We start from the raw sequence: 20,347 nt of genomic DNA on the forward strand, positions 1-20,347 counted from the left end.
CAACCCAGAAAGCTCAAACTGCCCAAGGAGCTGCTGATCCAGTTCTACAGAGGAATGGTTGAGTCTGTCATCTGCACCTCTATAACTGTCTGGTTTGGCTCTGCAACCCAACAGGACAGACAGAGACTTCAGAGGATAATTAGGACTGCACAAAAAACAATTACTGCCCACCTGCCTTCAATTGAGGACCTGTATCCTGCACGAGTCAAAAAGAGGGCTGTGAAAATATCTACAGACCCCTCACATCCCCGACATAAACTGTTTCAACTCCTTCCCTCAAAACGATGCTATGGAGCACTGCACACCAGAACAACTAGACACAAGGACAGTTTTTTCCCCCAAAAGCCATCACTCTGCTGAACAAATAATTCCCTCAACACTGTTCAACTATTACAAAGTCTGCACTACTATTACTGTTAATCTTCCCATCACTCCTTATCACCCATCCCCTCCCACTTGTGATTGCAGGACTGTAACTTTGTTGCTTGTATCCTTACGATTTATATTGACTGTTTCCTAGTATGATTTGATTGTTGTTTGTACCCTATGACTATCATTAAGTGTTGTACGTTATGATTCTTGATTCTTAATTAATGTACCTTTTCTTTATGTATACTGAGAGTATTTACACCAAGGCAAATTCCTTGTGTGTCCAATCACACTTGGCCAATAAAGTATTCTATTTTTATTTCTATTTCTATTTCTATTCATTCTTAATCTCCAACTCTTTTTTTCCAGCCACTGGTAAAATAAGATTCCATGTTTGATAATAATCTGCATCTTCTTTCAGTTTAATTTTCAGTGTTATTGTTCATTTCTACACAATCTAATATCTTTTTGACTATCTCTTTGTCTCGCAGTATATCTTCATTTTTCCAGTATTGTGCAAATATAATCCTCACTGCTATTAAACCATGTAATGTTAAATACATACTTTTCTTATCAATTTTCTTACCAAGGCAAAAGTTCTTATACTATCCCAGACAAAAGGTTGTCCAATCTTTTCCTGAGAATCTCCAGTAATGGAACACTCACATCTTCAAGAGGCAAGATAAGATAGATCATTTTCAACTTAACAACCATTCATGGGCAACTGCTTGGAGTTACAACAGCACTGAAAAGAGTGACTTATGATAGATCTTATGACTTGTGACTGTTGCAGCATCCCCACAATCATGTGATCAGAATTTGGCCCCTTGGCAACCGGCATATTATTTATGGTGGCTGCAGCATCCCTGGCTCAAATGACCAACATCTGTGAGCTTCCCAGCTAACTTCTGACACACAAATTCAATGGAGGAAGCTCGGTTTGCTTAATGACTGGGTGACTCACTTAGCTGCAGTGATTCATTTAACAACAAAGGTTGAGACTTTGGGAAAAGGGCAGAGAAGAGCAACTAAGATGATCCAAGGCCTGGAGACTAAAACGTATGAAAATAAACTGCAGGATTTGCGTTTGGCTAGTCTAGAGAAAAGAAGGACTAGGGATGATATGATCGTATTACAGTATTTGAGGGGCTGTCACAAAGAAGGGGTCAAATTATTCTCCAAAACAGCGGAAGGCAGGACAAGAAATAATGGTTGGAAACTAATCAAAGAGAGAAGCAACTTAGAATTAAGGAGAAACTTCCTTAACAGTGGGAACAATTAACCAGTTTGCCACCAGAAATTATGGGTGCTCCATCACTGGAGGCTTTTAAGAGGAGACTGGACAGTCACTTGTCTGAGATTTTATAGGTTCTCCTGCTTGAGCAAGGGGCTGGACTAGAAGACCTCCAAGGTCCCTTCCAGCTTTTTGCATTCTATATACACAAAACAGAGCATGACTCACCAATCACTTTCCTTAGCAGTGGAAATTCTGGCCCCAGTTGTGGTCATGAGTTGTTTATCAACGTAGACAGAGAAAGCAAAGTGCTATCCTCGTAATCTCCAAACACTGGAAAGGATATTTGCTATCTCCTGGTTCTAAAGCTAAGCAATTGACTCATATCTGAATGGAAGAGCACTTGGGAGACACAGGTATATAGATGTACAATCATTTTATTCCCAGGTTGCTGGAAATTTCTAAATGCACTCAGAGGCATTTCTGAGCTAACTTGATCAATGCAGGGAGCAGAGGAGGGGCTTCTGGGGGCATCTTGATTGATTGCAGCAGCCGCCAAAAAGGCTAAAACAATCTTTGGTTGCATAAACAGAGGCACAGAATCAAAATCAACGTGAAGTATTAGTATTGCTTTATAATGCCTTAGTAAGGCCCCATCTGGAATACCACATCCAGTTTTGGTCACCACCTTAAAAAAAATGATGTTGAGACTTTGGAAAAAGTGCAGAGAACAGCAACTAAGATAATTAAAGGCCTGGAGACTAAAACATATGCAGGAACTAGGTTTGGCCTTCTTTCTAAAGAAAAGAAGGACTAGGGGTGAAATGACAGCAATTCTTCCAGTATTTGAGGGGCTGCCACAAAAAAGAGGGGAGTCAACTTATTCTCCAAAGCACCACAAGGCAGGAGAAGAATCGATGGGTGGAAATTAATTAAGGAGAGAAGCAACCTAGAACTAAGGAGAAACTTCCTAGAGTGAGGACAATTAACCAGTGGAAGAGAAGTTGCCTTCAAAAGTTGTAGGTGCTTCATCACTGGAAGTTTTTAAGAAGAGACTGGACAGCCACTTGTCTGGAATGGTATAGATTCTGCTGCATGAGCAGAGGGCTGGACGAGAATACCTCCAAGGTCCTAGTCTGTTCTGTTCTATTGTGCTCTATTCTATTTAGATGTTTATTCCTATTCCTATCCTCTTCTGATTCTATTCTGTTCTGTTCCATTCCATTCCATTCCATTCTATTGCTATTCTATACTCATGCTCTATTATCATACTGTACTCTATTCTCATTCTCTACTCTACTCTGCTCTGCTCTGCTCTGCTCTGCTCTGCTCTGCTCTGCTCTACACTATTCTACTCATATTCTACTCTATACTCACACTCTATTCTCTCTCCCCCTCATTTTGCAGCTCCCTGGCTGTCTAGCGCTTCTCATTCTGAACCAGGCACTCCAACGGATTCATGTTCTTCTGGGATGATGACGGGGAATGAGAGAGACCAGGGAGGCTGCAGAGCATAGAGAGACAATGCAGGAGGAAAGAAAGGAAACTCACACCCACCTTTTGCCACTTAAATGGATGCAGAAAAACTGCACTCTGCCAAAATGGATTTCCCTTGGAAGGAGATTCTAAAAGCAAACTGTCTTGGCTCTCAGACCAAATAGTAAAAAAAATGGATTGGGGAAAAATGCAGGCAAATTCTTTCTGCGGGGTCTTGAAAATAAATGTTGAACTTTGAATTGAGAAAGCAGTTGCTTTTAAAAACAGCTGACAGTCCCAAACTCTTCTCCCTCAATTAGCTTTGCACAGACAGGAGGACAGGCAGAGATTATTAATAATACTACAGTACCCCCAGTTTCCCAACAGCAAGCAGAGAAATCCATCTGTCCGGAGTTTCAGGAAGTGACTGAAAGAATGAACTTAATCTGCAGCTGTTGGGGAAGATTTTGGAGCTTCTATTTATTTATGGAATTCATACAAAAATAAAAATAAAAGACTCTTTCTTTTAAGTCATCTCTTGTTGATCTAAGGGACTCAGCCATGGAGGATCTAACATCACTCTATAAAGCCTTAGTAAGACCACGCCTAGAGTACTGCATCTAGTTTTGGTCCCCACACTCTAAAAAAGATGTTAAGGCTCTGGAAAAAGTGCAGAGAAGAGCAACAAAGGTGATGCGGGGATTGGAGGCTGAAGCATACGACGAACAGTTGCAGGAAGTGGGCCTCGCTAGTCTAGGGAAGAGAAGGACCTGGGGAGACATGATAGTAATGTTCCCATATTTGAGGGGCTGCCACAGAGAGGAAGGGGTCAAATTATTTTCCAAGGCACCTGAAGGCTAGAGAAGGAATAATGGATGGAAACTGAACCAGGAGAGATTTAACCTGGAAATAAGGAGACATTTTCTGACAGTGAGAACAATCCACCAATGGAACAGAAGCTGCCTCCAGAAATCGTGGGTGCTCCATCACTGGAGGTTTTTAAAAAGAGACTGGACGGTCACTTGTCTGAAATGGGATAGGGTCCACTGCTTGAACTGGGGGCTGGACTTGAAGATCTCCAAGGTCCCTTCCAACTCTATCCTCTCCTCTCCCCTCCCCTCCTCCCCCCCTCTCCCCAATGTCATATAATCAAATTTTGTATGCTTGGAAACTGGCATGTATTTACTGGATGGGTTGCAGCATCCCAGGGTCGTGTGGTCGCCCCCTGCAACTATCCCAGCCAGATTCTGAGAAGCAAATTCCATGGATGCGGGGGCAGGAATCCGTTAACAACTAAAATGAAGTGCAGTGAATTGCTTAACAACCGTGCCAAAAAAGGTTGCCAAATTGGGTTTGACTTGCACCCAATTGCCTTTCGTAGCAATCAAAATTCAGATGCAAGGGGGGTCATGAGTTGTGGACTGTAAAACCAGCATTTAGGAGGTTGCTTCCTCTGTTAGAGTCCAGGCTGGTTTAGAGGATGACCTGCAAGTCTAGAGTGATATCCTGGTGTCAGAATAGAATAGAATAATGGAGTTGGAAGGGACCTTGGAGGTCTTCTAGTCCAACCCCCTTGGCAGGACACCCTACACCACTTCAGACAGATAGTTGTCCAATCTCTTCTTAAAAACTTCCAGTGTTGGAGCATTCACAACTTCTGGAGGCAAGTTGTTCCACTGATTATTTGATCTGTCAGGAAATTTCTCCTTATTTCCAGGTTCCTTCTCTCCTTGGTTAGTTTTCATCCATTGCTTCTTGTCCTGCCCTCAGGTGTTTTGGAGAATAGCTTGACCCCCTCTTCTTCTTTGGGGCAGCTCCTGAGATACTGGAAGACAGCTACCATGTCTCCCCTAGTCCTTCTTTTCATCAAACTAGAGATATCCAATTCTAGCAACCATTCTTTGTATGTATGAGCCTCCAGTCCCCTAATTATCTTTCTTGCTCTTCTCTGCACTCTTTCCAGAATCTCAACATCTTTTTACATCGTGGCAACCAAAACTGGATACAGTATTCCAAGTGTGACCTCACCAAGGCCTTATAAAGTGGTATTAACACTTCATGTGATCTTGATTCTATCCACAGGTGGGATTCAGCCGGTTCTGACCAGTTCTGGAGAACCGGTAGTGGAAATTTTGAGTCATTCGGAGAACCGGCAAATCCCACCTCTGACTGGCCCGCCAACCCCATCTCTTCTCTGCCTCCCATCGAGTCCCAGCTGATCGGCTGGGTCTCCTTTGGTTGCCCTGCCCAGGAGAACAGAGCTGGAAAGCAGGTCAGTGAGGTGGGGAGGGAAGGGGGATTTTGCAGTACATCCTTCCCCTGCCACGCCCACCAAGCCACGCCCACAGAACCAGTAGTAAAAATGTTTGAGTCCCACCACTGATTCTATCCCTCTGTTGATGCACTAAATGACTTTGGAGAGGCGATTCTTTCCAGACCAGCCTCCCTCACATCTGGAGATCCGGCTTCCTTTTCTCTCCATCTACCTGCTACTTTGACTGCCTCGAGATGAAAAGAAATATGTGCCAATAAGCATAAATGCCCCGTTGCGAGACATGGAATTTCATGCAAGGGAGCATGGAATGAGGACGCTCTATTCCGTGTAGCCTTTTAATTTTAAAAATGGAGGCTGGGGGTTTGGATCTTGTAGTATTATTATTATTATTATTTGATTCCGAATAGCTCTGTTCTTAATCGAGCTCCACCATTCCGCTTCTGCACTTCCCCAGGAAGGGCTCATCAAAGGATGTCTGTTAAATATTCAGGCTGATAAAAGAAACAGTCAAAATAGAAGCGGACGACCGTCAGCGGCCGTTCAAAGAGTCTCCTCCAATCTGAGAGCCAGGACACAGTTTTCCCTCCTCCCCGTTCAGCAGGGGCAGACCACACCGGCTGGGGATGATAGAGGCTGCCACCCCCCATGCCCAGAGGGGATCCCACTGGGGAAGGCTGACCTACTGCCAAGAACCAGGAGGGGAGGGAAACCATCTTTGAGCCTGTTGTCCCAAAGACTATGGATTGATTTCTTAGCACAGCTGAGCCTGACCCTTGGATGGCCGGGGCGCCCGGGTGGCAGCCGAGCCTGGCTTGACCTCTGGGCAGTGAGCGGGAGGGCCCGGTGTCCCTCCTATCGTGGCTTAGCACGCCATTCTTCATGGACACTTTATGGATAGCTGGGGGGCTCAAGGAGCTTGAGAACAATCCTAGGAGTAGCCCCCCCCCGAATAGCTTCAAGCCAGAGGTGGGATTCAGCCAGTTCTGATCAGTTCTGGAGAACCAGTAGCGGAAACTTTGAGTAGTTCGGAGAACCAGCCAACCCCATCTCTTCTCTGCCTCCCATCGAGTCCCAGCTGATTGGCGGGGTCTCCTTTGGTTGCCCTGCCCAGGAGAACGGAGCTGGGAAGCAGGCTAGTGGGGTGGGGAGGGAAGGGGGATTTTGCAGTATCCTTCCCCTGCCACGCCCACCAAGCCACACCCACCAAGCCACGCCCATAGGACTGGTAGTGAAAAAGTTTTTGAATCCCATCACTGCGAACGGGACAACTTGCTGGAGCCAACCTGCCATGGCCAACTCGCTTTGGGACAATGTACCAATTCAATTTAATTATTTAAAATAAATTAAAAATTATTTTAATTTTTGTCATTCGCATTGCATTTTGTCCCTCCTTTTGCATCCTTTCTTTAATGATTCTATTCCACCATTTCTTTGATATTAGTGTAACTCTTGTCCTGTGGCAAATTGTCCCACCAAGTTCTGCATGGCAAGTTGGCCCTGGCAAAATTGGGAGATGGAGATGGCTGTGGCAAACTGACGTAAGCCTAGCTTCAAGATTCCTCATCCTATTCCTTTGATTTCCTTTTAACTGGGTTTTCACTTAGCAATTTCATTCATTTCACTTGCTCTTTGCAACAAACAGCAACAAAGAACAATGAAAACCAAAATAAACTAAAAATACAAGAACGTTGCACAGAAGATCAATGGAAGAAAATTAAGTGAAATGCAATGATCAGTGGATACAATCAGGCACCCAAAGCATTTTCTCACACAGCTGTCGATGCGATCCAGACAGCCAGGAACAGCACAAAATCAGGGGGGCCCTGGAATCATCCATGGGAGGGGTCTGTGGGCACGCTGATGCCCCCAACGCCACAATGGAGGTTCTGGCAATGGTGCTTAAGGTGCTGGGTACCAGGAACGGTGGGAGGCAGACCTGCTCATCATCCAGAAGGTGAGCAAATGGCAAAGGAAGGCCCTCCCCCCTCGAGATTCACCATTCCAGCCAATCAACTCCCACGGCCCCTTTGTGCTTCCCCATTGTTTATGGGAACCCCATTGTCTCCGCCAGGAGGAGAGGAGGAACCTGGGCCAGACGCAGGGTTTCTTCTGAATCAGAATAGAGCTGGAAGGGATCTTGGAGATCTTCTAGTCCAACCCTTTGCTCAAGCAGAAGGCCCTGTATCATTCCTGACAGGTGGCTCTCCAATCTCTTCTTAGAAACCTCCAGTGATGGAGCACCCACAACTTTCTGAGGGCAACTTCTGTTCCGTTGGTTAATTGTTCCCACTGTTAGGAAAGTTCTCCTCAATTCCAGGTTGCTTCTCTCCTGGATTAGTTTCCATCCGCTGTTTCTCCTCTTGCCTTCTGGTGCTTTGGAAGATAAGTTGACACCCCTCTACTGTGTAGCAGCCCCTCAACTATTGGAAGACCTCTATCAGGTCACCCTTGTCCTTCTCTTCTCTAGACTAGCCGTACCCAACTCCTGCAACCGTTCATCATATGTTTTAGCCTCCAGTCCCCTAACCATCTTCTCTGTACTTTTTCTAAAGTCTCCACATCTTTTTCTGTAATGTGGTGACCAAAACTGGCTGCTTCTGGACAAGACCTTTATGGAGAAAATTCAAACATGTGCCATCTTGGATTTCCTGGGCTGGCCTGTCTCTGGCCTCTCCAACCTCCCGTCTGCCTGCAGGTGTCTGAGGCTGCCAGCACAGCTGCTTCCGAACCTGCCTCTCTAACTCCAGCTTCTGTCCCCATTCTGACCTTCCGCCATCGCCTGTCTGACACCCATGAGGGTTTTCCTGGGAGAGAGAAAGGGAAGAGTGGCACTTCCGCTCCTATGCGGGAGAAAATGGAAATATTGTGCCAGTCTCTGCACTATTGGCCTCTGTGGGGGAGCAGGGGCCCTTTAAAGATTCTGAGAGAAGATTACTTTTGAGTAATTTCTTTGCTAAGTTCAGCGACCTGGAACAGGGGTTCCCAGACCCCTGTCCACAAGTCTTAAAGTTGCCAAGTTTGGAGACCTCTGGCCTGGAAAATAGCAGTATGTTAAGGAGCCCTCCCAAACATTGTATTTTCACCAATACATTTTCTATCTTGGATTCGAAGAATTGTCTTCTGTTAAGAGCTTTTAAGATGGGATCACACTTTGCTGATATCCTGCTAAAGTTAGTGCGACTGAAACTGGTGAGGCTTCCCATAGTTTTGAGTATTTTTTTTTATTCAAACATATACTAATCAGCATTGCAACTTCCCCTGCCAAACAGTCTCTGTTTTTTAAATCTTACTTTAGGTGTCCAAAAATTTCTTTTGCATTTATTGGAGAGGGGCTCTCCTTTGACAGTGATAGAAATCATTATGGCCAAGTTGTTATGCCTTTTTTCCCGCAGGGAGTTACCTAAACTCAGATAAAAAAAAAAACAAACCTACACACAACACATCACATAAAAGATCTTTACAAGACAAATAAACAAACAAAATAAATTGAGAGAACTTGTCCTGATTCTCCCTACATTTAGTAATTGAGGTTATTACATGTTGTATAGTGGAAATTTATGTTGTGGCTAAGAATCAACCCCAATTTGATGGTCATATAATCAATAATCATTAATACTAATATTAATACAACTACTACTAATAATAATTCGAATATAGATGGATCATCATTTGGAACACAACACGCCACATATCACAGTTGTCAAAAACCAAAGTGTACAATTTATTGATATCATGGTACCAGGAGACACCAGAGTTGAAGAAAAAGAACTGGAAAAAAAATCACGAAATATCACGACCTGGTCATCAAAACTACGCGGTTATGGATGAAACATGTGACAGTGATACTCATTGTCATCGGGGCACTTGGTACCATGTCCAAGAATTTTATAAAACACATCAAGAAGTTACAGCTTCCTGCAATGACACCAGCGGAACTGCAAAAAACTGGGCTACTCGGAACACCGTACATCTTAAGAAAGTACTTGGTTGATACCTAGGATGCTGGCAGCAACCTGTATCAACCATTAGCGCCAGTCAACAGTATTTGTGATACATTTTTAAATGTTCAGTTGACTGAGGTTCATGTTTAATGAATAATAACAATAAAACAACAACAATAATAAGGGCCTTGCCTTGCATCACACAGAAGTTTTATCTGCAAGGCATCGGATAGTGAGAAAGATTTAGGCAAGACCTTTAAGAACAAGCAATGGGTCAAGGCAAGGTAACTTGCTTTTTTAACTACACTTTTATTTATTTTCATTTTATTTATTTTTATCCTGTGTTATGGCTTTTATAAATAACTCAAAGTGGTGATCGTGCCTAATACCCCTTCCTCCTATTTTCCCACAACCCTGTGATGTGGGAATGGCCTGAGAGACAGTGAATGGCCCAAAGTCATCCAACCAGCTTTCATAGCTAAGGTGGGACTAGAACTCACTGGTGATTGGTCCATAGTCACCCAACTGGCTTTCATGGCTAAGGTGGGACTAGGACTCCCCATCTCCTGGTTTCTAACCTGGTGCCTACCTCTCCAGTTAAAAGTCTGTAGAGATCCTCAGTCCTCCAGGTGATGGTTGTCCCAAAGGTGATTTTTCAGGAGGCAACTGGAGTTTCTTGGTTTTTCGTTTGAAGACATTTCACTTCTCATCCAAGAAGCTTCTTCAGTTCTGGCTGCAAGGTATATAAATCTTTCCAATTCCCCACTATCCGGTCAGAGGTGAAGAAGCTTCTTGGGTGAGAGGCGAAACGTCTTCAAAAGGAAAAACAAGGAAGTCCAGTTGCCTCCTGAAAAAGCACCTTTGGGACAGCTGCACGGAAGCTCAATTCAATCAGAGTAGGGACCTTGGAGGTCTTCTAGTCCAGCCCCCTGCTCAAGCAGAAACCTTATACCATTTCAGACAAATGATGGTCCAGCCTCCTCTTGAAAACCTCCAATGACGGAGCTCCCACAACATTTGGAAGCCCTGTTGTTCCACTGATTGATTGTTTCCACCACCAGGAAATTTCTCCTTAGCTCTCGGTTGGATCTCTCTTGGAGGGAAACTTATCAAGAATGCTGGCTGGGGAATTCTGGGAAGTGACTATCTGAAAACTGCCAAGATTGAGAAACACAGTCAGTCTGATTCTTTGAAAGCGTGGGAGGGGAGAAAAAGGCAAGAAAAGGAACTAACACAGCCCCACCCTTGGGGATATGAGGAAGCATCATCCTGGCAATGAGTTTGACTCTCCACGAGATGTTACTTGCTTCCTTATTTTCTGTCCCCGAAGCAGCTGAAGTTTGCAAAGTGCCTAAAAGGTGGTAGGTGGAGAATGTTTGAAAAACAAACTTGAAGGTGCTGACAAAAAACAGAACAAAACAGCGGTCTCCCTTTTCTTCTGCACCCAAACAAACAAACAAAAAATATCTTTAGGACAGCAGAATTGGAAAGCCACAAGTAGCTGCTTAGCACAGAATCTTGGAGCTGCTTGCCTGAATTCAAATTGTGTCCTACATGAATTAACCACATCTCTACTTTTAACCCCGAAGGGCTAGTTTCTTTAAATAATTTCTAGCTCCTCTTGGAGCTGAGTTCCACAAGGAGATCCCAGTATTTTGCAAATATGATGTGCATCATACTACTACTATGATAGCTTCACCTGTTTCATGTATTGGACAACAAAAACTCAGATAACAGAAAACAAGAGAAAGCAGTACAATTCTTAACACATATCAATCACCAACCAGCTGATGGCTACAATCTTAGCAAGCACCCATCTTAAAAAACAGGGAAAACCCAGATGGCACAGTGGTTAGAATGCAGAATTGCAGGCAAACTCTGCCCACTGTCAGGAGTTCGATCCTGACTGGCTGAAGGTTGAATCAGTCTTCATTCCTTCCTAGGTTTGTAAAATGAGGACTCAGATGGTTGGGGGCAAGATGTGGACTCTGTAAACTGTTTAGAGAGGGCTGTAAAGCCCTGTGAAGCAGTATATAAGTCTAAGCATGGTTGCTATTGCTCTTCCTTTTCCTCTTCCTTTTCCCCTCCCTCCCTCCCTTTCCTCCTTCCTTCCTTCTTTCCTTCCTTTCCCTCCCTCCCATCCATCCATCCATCCATCCATCCATCCATCCATCCATCCATCCATCCATGGTGCGCAGTGGTTAGAATGCAGTATTGCAGGCTAGTTCTGCCCACTGCCAGGAGTTCGATCCTGACCGGTTCAAGGCAGACTCAGCCTTCCCTCCTTCTGAGGTTGATAAAATGAGGACCCAGATTTTGGGGGCAAGAGGCTGTCTCCGAGAATGCTCCAAAGCCCCGTGGAATGGTATAGAAGTCTAAGTGCTAGTGGTAACGCTTTTGTTCTTTCGGGAGCAGCTCCAGAGAAGGCTCTGATCTAGGGGAAGTGGAAGGGCTGGGAGTGTAGTGTAAGCAGCACCTAAAAGAGGGGGTGGGGGCAGGTTTGGCTGCCTGCTTACCTTGCCACCAAACAGAAGACCTGAGATGCTGGAAAGGACAGCAGTTAATGAGCCTGACATGTTGCGTATCCAAACAAAGTCTTTCAAACTGCACTTAGAGCCAGCTCAGCTGCTGCAAGGCTGGGTCCCAAGGCTTTGATTCTGGAAGGCCTCTTGGCCCTTTGCACATTTCACTGCCTGGATAGAGTAAGGAGGCCCTTCCAGGCTGGGAAGGTCTTCAGGGCTCCCTTCCCAGGAAGCCAAATGCAAAGGCTCCCAGTGTTGCCTTCTATAACTAACAAGGCACACCTGTTGTGCTGATACAATGCAACGTCCAAACACTTAAGCTATTGCATAGTATCACACGGGTGGGTGAGTGGGTGGGTAGATAAAGGCAATATGATATCTGGGACTGCCCACCTGATGCCACAATTGGAATAGGGTTGGAAGGGACCTTGGAGGTCTTCTAGTCCAACCCCCTGCTCAAGCAAGAGACCCAATGAATGAATGAATGAATATAACTTCATTACAGTCTTAGACCAGCAATAGACATCACTGTTTACAATATACATAAAAATACTGACACATTATAATACACTAATAGTGGATAAAAACATCTGTTAAGAAAATACATGTTCTCAAACAATTAGGGGCACTCCCTGGTTTATATGAGTGGGGAGTCAATAAGTATGTGTGTAAATATCATTTTCCAAAGTTTGTTCTGTCTCCCAAAATTGTCACAAATTGACAGCTATAATTCTATAACCATTTTTTTTCTAGTAGGCATTGCAGCAACACAGAATTTTGCCACTGCATGCATAATAGCTGGGTTTGAATCCTGGAGGAGAAAGTCTACATAAAAATTGGCTGCCCTCCCTGGCAATCTCTCTAGTAAGGGGAGAATATACAATGACCTATATACTCTGTATAGTACAATAAAATACGTGAGATATCTTTAACTTCTCCTTTACCACATATACATACCCGTTCTGCTTTTGGTGTTTTCTTATACCTGCCCTGAAGGAGTGCTGAGGGGAGAATATTAAATCTGGCTCTGAAGAATGCTATTCTTTGTTTTGGGAAGATCAGATCGTTTAGATATCTTGCTGATTCCCACACTCCCTGTTTAATTCTCTCCCTGCTGTGGCAAGTCAACCTATTTAGTTCTTCTCAGAACTCCCTGCCCCTCATTCTGCAGATTACTACTTGCTTTGCCTGGTCAAAGCCAGGGGACATCTGAAGAATCCTGGTGAGAGCCCATAAGAGACCAGCTTGTGGTCTATTGCCTGTTTCCGGGGGGAGGGGTAGTTATCAGTCAATACTAGAGGGGTCAGTCCCTCTGGGAAGAAATGCATTTTTAGCCAATGAATGATCATCATCTTCCAGGCTCTTACCGGAATTTGAGGCATGCCTGTCTCGATTCTTACCTGGGCACTTGGAGTTCCTTTGGGTGCAGCTAAGATGGCTCGCAGGAATTTGGTTTGCATAGGTTCTAGCAAGTCTTTTTTTGTGTGTGTGCCCCATATAGAATTTGTGCCAATGTTTTAGCCTCAAAACGTTTCAAGGCCGCAGGTACTAATTGCCCTCTACCGTGTAAAAAAAGTGTTTAATTGCATTTGAGGACCTATAGGCTGCTTGCACTGTGTGATCCAGATGTGCCTTCCGTGTCCCTTGTGAGTGGAAAACTACCCCAAGATATCTGAATGTCCTGATCTGTTCTAAACTATACCCTTCTATTCTCTAGGAGTATTGTCCAGGTCTTTTAGCAAAAACTAAAACTTCGGATTTATCAAAGTGAAGGACCAGCTTATTCTGTTTACCGAATTCAAGCGCTGCCACAATTGCTCTCTTCAGTCCTATTGGAGTTTGTGAGATTATAGCAGTATCGTTGGCATACAGGAGAATTGGGATTTTACGTTGTGCTACGTTTGGAGGATGTAAACCAGGGTTCTGTAAGAGGTTGATCAGAGGGTTATTGTACAAGTTAAAAAGGGGAGGGGGATAGGATGCAACCCTGCCGTACCCCCTTTTGTACCCTTACTGGGCCGGTTAAAGGCCCTTGAGGATTATACCTCACTTTCAAGGTGGACTTAGCATACAATTTTTGTATGAGGAAAAGGAGGCGTTTATCGATGGTAGTACATTTTAATTTCTCCCAGAGAGCGTTCCTGGATGTTGAACCGAAGGCCTGCTTAAAATCAAGGAAGGCCACAAAAAGAGAAGATTTTTTTGTATTCATGTATTTTTGAACCAGATGGTGAAGTACCAAGATGTGACCCACCGTAGATCTTCCTCCTCTAAAACCAGCTTGCTCATCTTTAATTATCCCCCTGGAAATTAGCCAGTCCTGAAGTTTATAGTTTAGGTGTTTGGCATACAATTTACTCAGAAGGCTAATAGGTCTATAATTCCCTGGGTCATTTCTATTGCCTTTTTTATAGATTGGTATGATAATTGCTAGTCCCCAATCTCTTGGCATTCGGCCCGTTTTATCTATAAATGTAAGCAGAGATGCTAAAAGTGGAGCCCACCAACTGGCATTCTTTTTGATTATTTCTGGCAGGACATTATCCGCACCTGGTGCCTTATTAGTCTTGAGGGTTCTGATCAACCGGGTGTAACCGAGGGCCAGTCAGGAGTTTGGTCCACACTAATTTGACTCTCCTTAGTAGCAGGAGCCCCGAGTCCATTCCAGACAAGGGGCTGCCCGGTCTCTTCTTAGAAACCTCCCGTGATGGAGCCCCCACAACTTCTGTTCCACTGGTTGATTGTCCCACTGTTAGGAAGTTTCTCCTTAGTTCCGGCTGGTTTCTCTCCTGGATTAGTTTCCATCCCTTGTTCCTTGTCCTCCCCGCTGATGCTTTGGACAATAATTTGGCCCCCTCTTCTTTGGGGCAGCCCCTCAAATACTGGAAGACTGCTATCATGAGCCTCCTAGTCCTTGTTTTCTCTAGACTAGCCAGGCCCAGTTCCTGAAACCGTTCTTCATACTGTATACTTTATTGTACCCGATGGCTAAGATTAAGTGTTGCACCCGATGATTCTGGACTCTTGACGAATGTCTCTTTCCTTTTATGTACCCTGAGAGCATTTGCACCAAAGACAAATTCCTTGCGTGTCCACTCACACTTGCCCAATAAAGAATTCTATTCTATTCTATTCTATTCTATTCTATTCTATTCTATTCTATTCTATTCTATTCTATTCTATTCCATTCCTTTCCATTCCATTCCATTCCATTCCATTCCATTCCATTCCATTCCATTTCTATTCTATTCTATTCTATTCTATTCTATTCTATTCTATTCTATTCTATTCTATTCCATTCTGCTCCTATTCTGCTTTTATTCTATTCTATTCTATTCTATTCTATTCTATTCTATTCTATTCTATTCTATTCTATTCTATTCTATTCTATTCCATTCCATTCCATTCCATTCTGCTCCTATTCTGCTTCTATTCTTATTCTTATTCTTATTCTTATTCTCTCCAGGCCCTTAATCATCTTAGTTGCTCCTCTTTGCACTTTTTCCAAGTCTCAACATAGTGACCAAAACTGAATGCAGTATTTCAGATGTGGTCTTACTAATAATTTATAAAATGGTAATTAATACTGCTTTACAAATTTAGTACCCCACTACTTTTTCATGGGCTTTTTGGGGGAAGGACGCCCTGATTCTTCACCCCTGAATCACATGGATTTGTGTGGCTCATGAAAGGCTCAGATTCATGCTTATAAGCCTGGATTCTCACAACAGGCTGACCTGTAAATTCTCCAGTTAGTCTAATGTGCAAACCCAGCCCACAAACAAGCACCCTGGGTGGCATCCAAGCCAGGACAGCCTCACAGAAGTTTGCGTTTTCCTTTGTCAAGGCTAGTTGACACATCAATGAAAACACACACAGGAGCTGCATCCCCAAAGTTGTGGAGGTTGCCAGCTCTCTTCCTATGGAGATGGTTGAAATGGAACAGAACGTGCTCCTCTGAAGGAGCTAGTTTGCTAATATTTAAGAAATTAAAATAAAATGCCATTAGTTAAGAAATGTGCTCCAAGCAATCAAGGGTCCAGCTGCAGACACTGCTGGCTTCTTTTGCTGTTGCAAGCAAGCAAACTCCTCATCCCCCCATTTGTGTGATTCCCCCATTTCTCTAAGTCTGCAGTCAAACTCTGGGAGATTTGATTTGCAACAAGAACACATAATCTGCAGGGAAAGGACATTCTCTAATGCCCACAAAAAGCTAAATTGCACCCTCTCCCTTTCCACGGGCTTTCTTCCATTGCAAAACAGACATTGTCTCGGTAGGAAAAATGTGGGCCACAGAACTTTGGGGGGGAGAAAAGGAAGCTCAGCCAGAAATTCCACCGCAGAATCTGCAAAAGGCCTCCACTGAAGAGAGCTTGTTTGCAAGACTTTAAATCAAAAACAGATGTAGCATCTCTTTCCACTGGGTTTTAGGTTACACTTGGAAGGGGATGGGTTGGGGGCTTGTGTTAGTTCTTTGAACCTCATGGAAAAAAGGGGGAAACTTATTGGGTCTCCCCAAAAACCTCGGCGCCTGCCTTTTATCTGTGGGTTTTTTTCATTCTGGAAATCTTGCACTCAACATGGCTGTCAGTGAACAATGGGGGGCGAGGGGGGGTTGCAAAGAGGAGGAAGGGACAGAAATCCGCTTTCTGAGCTGGGATGCACGGGTGGGTTAGCGCTGCAGAAAGTGCTTTTGCTGGAGAGAAAGGGGAGAGGGAGGGAGGGAGAAAGAGAGGGGGACAGGAAGGGAGAGAGAGGGGGTGGTGGAAGGGGAGGCTGGGTTGCAGTTGGCACCCTTCCCTCGGAATTTGAACGGAGGCTTCTAAGAGGGGATGCAATTAGCCCCCCTCCAAGAGGCGCCCCCCGCCCCCCAGCCAGGGCTCCTGCCTTGCTCAACCGGGTCTCTGACTCAGGAGGGCCCCTCAGCCCCGGCGGACCAACGGGGTCCCTCCGGAGAAGAGGCGCCCGGAGCCCAACTTGCCCGGGGTGGCGTCGGCGTCGCGGTGTCAAAATGCGCTCGGGCCACGGGGGGAGGGCAGGGAGCGCCGGAGCTGTCAGCGGCGGGGGAGGGATGGACCCCGCGTGAGGGGACCCTCCGCCGGCTCCGCCTGGCCTCCCTGCCCGTCCGCCTGGCCCCCGTCGGGGTGGCTGGACATTCCCCCCAGCCCCACCCCGACCACCCGGTTCCGCAGCCCCGGACGGGCGCGCGTGTGTGTGTGTGTGAGTGTGTGTGAGGGGGAAGTTAGGCGGGGAATGCCGCCTCCCACAGCTGGAAAAGCCCCGGCTGCTTCTCGGCCTCGGAGGGAAGCGGGGGCGGCGTTCCCGGGGCTCCGGTTGGCGGGCCCAGCAGGCGGGAGAGTTTCGCCTCAGGTCTGGCTGGGATGAAGCGTCTCCGTCCCCCCCTCAGGGTCCTCCTCAGCCCGCCATCCAGGACCAGCCAGCGCGGCCGCCCATCCCACCTCTGCCTCTTCTTACCCCGGCGCCGGACAGACGTTCCTCCCGCGCGGACTCAGCTCCTGCGTAGCCCCGCCGCCCGCGGAGAGCAGCAGCAGCAGCAGCAGCAGCGGCGGCGGCGGCGGGGCGAAGGGTAGCAGAGCCCGGCCGTCCCCCGCAGCCGCTGCCCCGCCGGCGAGCCGGGCCCTCAGCGGCGGCGGCGGCGGCGGCGGCGTCTCCATGCGTGAGGAGCTGCTGCGCTCTCCTCCTCCGGCCCTCCTGGGGCAGCTCGCCTCCCCGACGGCGGCGGCGGCGGCGGCGGCTCCTCCTCCTCCTCCTGGCTGCTCCAGCATCCTGGGCGGAAGCGGGCGCGCGAGAGCCGCCGCCGCCCCCTCGCCCCTCGCCCCCGGCGGCGGCGGCGGGAGCAGCAGCGGGCGGGGCGGCCGCCCAACGCCGCCTCGCTGCCCCGCTGCCCCGAGCGCCAGGCGCTCCGGATGGATGGCGGACGCGCGTCGGTTCCCGGGCTGGAACCGCGCAAGTAGCCCGCTCGGGCGGGCGGGCGGGCGGGCGGGCGGGCAGGGAGGAGGAAGCCCCGTCCCTCTCGCCCCCGCAGCTCGGCTCCCCTTCGAAGCGGGCGCCGGGATGCCCCTCTCCGCCGCTTTCTTCGCCCTGCCCAGGTAGGCTTGCCCTGGACAGCCCAAGCGGGGTTTGTGTGAACGGAGCCCCTTGACGGGGGCTTTCTGCGGGCGTGGCTGGGACTGGATGCCCGGGACTGGCCGGTGCAGATGGTGAGATTTCCCTTGAACGAGGCGGCAGCCGTGGCCGGATCTCGGGGAATGACCGGTAGTTTGAAGGCTTCAAACTAAACCTGGGTTAGGAAGAGGGAGGTTCGCAGAAAGGGAAGCCCCGAGAATTCAGCAGAACTCAAGCAGAATCAGAGAGTCCCTTAAACCGGGGGTCTCCAACCTTAGCAACTTTAAGCTGGGCGAACTTCAACTCCCAGAAGTCCTCCAGGCTTAAAGTTGCCAAGGTTGGCTGGGGAATCCTGGGAGTTGAAGTCCTCCAAGTTGCCAAGGTTGGAGACCCCTGCGTTAAGCTGTTTGGCTTCTGGTGGCCCTGATTTTGTCTCCAAAGCTTGACCTAGGATGGTGGCCCTCCGCTCGTGTGTCTGGGAAGCTAAGCAGGGTTGGGCCCGGCTAACACTTGGAAGAGAGACTTCCTGGAAATTCCAAGGCTTTGGACTAATGAAGCCACGTTGCTTTTGTCACAGGCAATGACAGCTGATCCTCTGAGGAGCGTTTTGGCTGAAAGACCAAACGGGATCCTAGAACAGATACAAGCCAGGGCCAAACCCTTCTGTCCTTATGGTTGTTGGTTTGAGCTTCGAGCTTGGTGATTTGGCTGCAACTGTTTCGTCCCTATTCAAGGAGACAACCTTCAATCAAATGGGGAGGAAAAGTTTGCAACCAAATCGCCAAGCTGGAAGCTCAAACCAACAACACAACTACCAAGTCAAGCTACTAAGATTCCAAAGACATTTCATTTTCTGTCCTTGCCATTTTCTGTCCTTCGTGGACCTTCCTTGAAGTCCCCGGCTTGATGTAAAGGACATCACAATTTTTGACCTGCTGTGATGAGAAGCCCCTTCTGTCCAACCCTTTCCGGTATTTCTCTGGTGTAAGAGCAGGAAGGGCTTGTGGTCCAAAACCAGGGGTAGGATTCAAATAATTTAACAACTAGTTCTCTGCCCTAATAGTTCTTCCAACAACCAGTTCACCAAACTGCCCAGAAAGTTAACAACCGGCTGAATCCCACCACTGTCCAAACCCCATTCTTTCCCCAATCCTTTCGTGGGCTCTTCTGCATCAGTGCAGCCCCAGAAGGACCAGCTGCCTCCTCCCCACAGAGTGCCTTTCCCTCTGCCCAACTGACCTATGGCCTGTGGTCACTTATGACTTGCTAGAATGGGGCCTGCGACCAGTGGGATATAATAAGTGACGGTCACTTTTCCAGCCCCTCTGAACAGATGGATTCCCACGTATAAAGCTGCTGCCTGGCTTGGCTGGGTGATGCAGGGCGGAGTCGCCAACTGTGCCTCGAACAAATGGTGGTGTCAGGAAAGGGGATCTTAGAATAATATGTGAATCCAGCCGAGGAATGCCAGTTGTTTACCTCTCTCTCTTTGATCCCAGGCTGCCCGTCAGAAGAAAATGTGCCCCTCAAAAGACTCTTTCCCCCTGCAGGCGAGTGCAGTCTCTTGGGCTGTTACTCTCTCATTTGTTCTAAGCTGTCCTTGGAATTGGGGGCAGGCAGGCAGGCAGGAAGAGGAAGGAAGGAAGGAAGGAAGGAAGGAAGGAAGGAAGGAAGGAAGGAAGGAAGGAAGGAAGGAAGGAAGGAAAAACAAAAAAGCCAACACAGTCCTAGCTGCACCAACAGAGAGGTAGCATCAAGATCATGAGGAGAACATACAACATACAATAATAGAATTGGAGGTCTTCTAATCCAATTGGAGGTCTTCTAATCCAACCCACTGTTTGAGCTGCAGTGGGGTAGTGGTTACAGTGCAGCACTGCAGGCTACTTCTGCTGCCTGCCGGCTGCCTGCAATTTGGCACTTCAAATCTCACCAGGCTCAGCCTTCCATCCTTCCCAGGTGGGTAAAATGAGGACCCAGAGTGTTGGGGGCAACAGGCTGACCTCTATAAACCGCTTAGAGAGGGCTGTGAAGCACTATAAAGCAGTATGTAAGTCTAAGGGCTATTGCTTTTGAGCAGGAGACTCTATACCATTTCTGATAAATGGTTGTCCAGTCTCTTTTTGAAAACCTCCTGCATGATGGAGTACCCACAACTCCTGAAGGCAAGCTGTTCTCTGTTGGTTGATTGCTCTCACTGTTAGGAAATTTCTCCTTAGTTCTAGATTGCTTCTCTCCTTGGTTAGTTTCCATCAATTGCCTTTTTGCCTTTTGGTACTTTGGAAAATAGTTCGACCCCCTCATCTTTGTAGGAGCCTCCCCCCCCCAATATTGGAACACTGCTATCATGTCAGCCCTAGTCCTCCTTTTCTCTAGACGTATCCAGTTCCTGCAACCGTTCTTT

General features: G+C 47.0%; 1 protein-coding gene across 2 annotated transcripts in view; it reads right to left on the minus strand.

Annotated features, from left to right (window-relative positions):
- Window positions 1-17,603, minus strand: part of SCARF2 (scavenger receptor class F member 2) — an 82,780-nt gene extending 65,177 nt beyond the window's left edge. The window contains exon 1 of one of the 2 annotated variants that reach the window (XM_087913581.1): window positions 17,293-17,579. In XM_087913581.1, coding sequence (XP_087769707.1) covers window positions 17,293-17,492 — 200 coding nt within the window. In that variant the 5' untranslated portion in view covers window positions 17,493-17,579. Of the gene's footprint in view, window positions 1-17,292 lie in introns of both variants that reach the window. The other variant, XM_026717069.2, reaches the window with a different exon arrangement.
- Between the last annotated feature and the right edge of the window lie 2,744 nt (window positions 17,604-20,347).

The sequence above is a fragment of the Pseudonaja textilis genome, chromosome 15 (genome assembly GCF_049901715.1).
Source record: "Pseudonaja textilis isolate UNSWEBS1 chromosome 15, rPseTex1.2, whole genome shotgun sequence".
Taxonomy (NCBI): domain Eukaryota; kingdom Metazoa; phylum Chordata; class Lepidosauria; order Squamata; family Elapidae; genus Pseudonaja; species Pseudonaja textilis.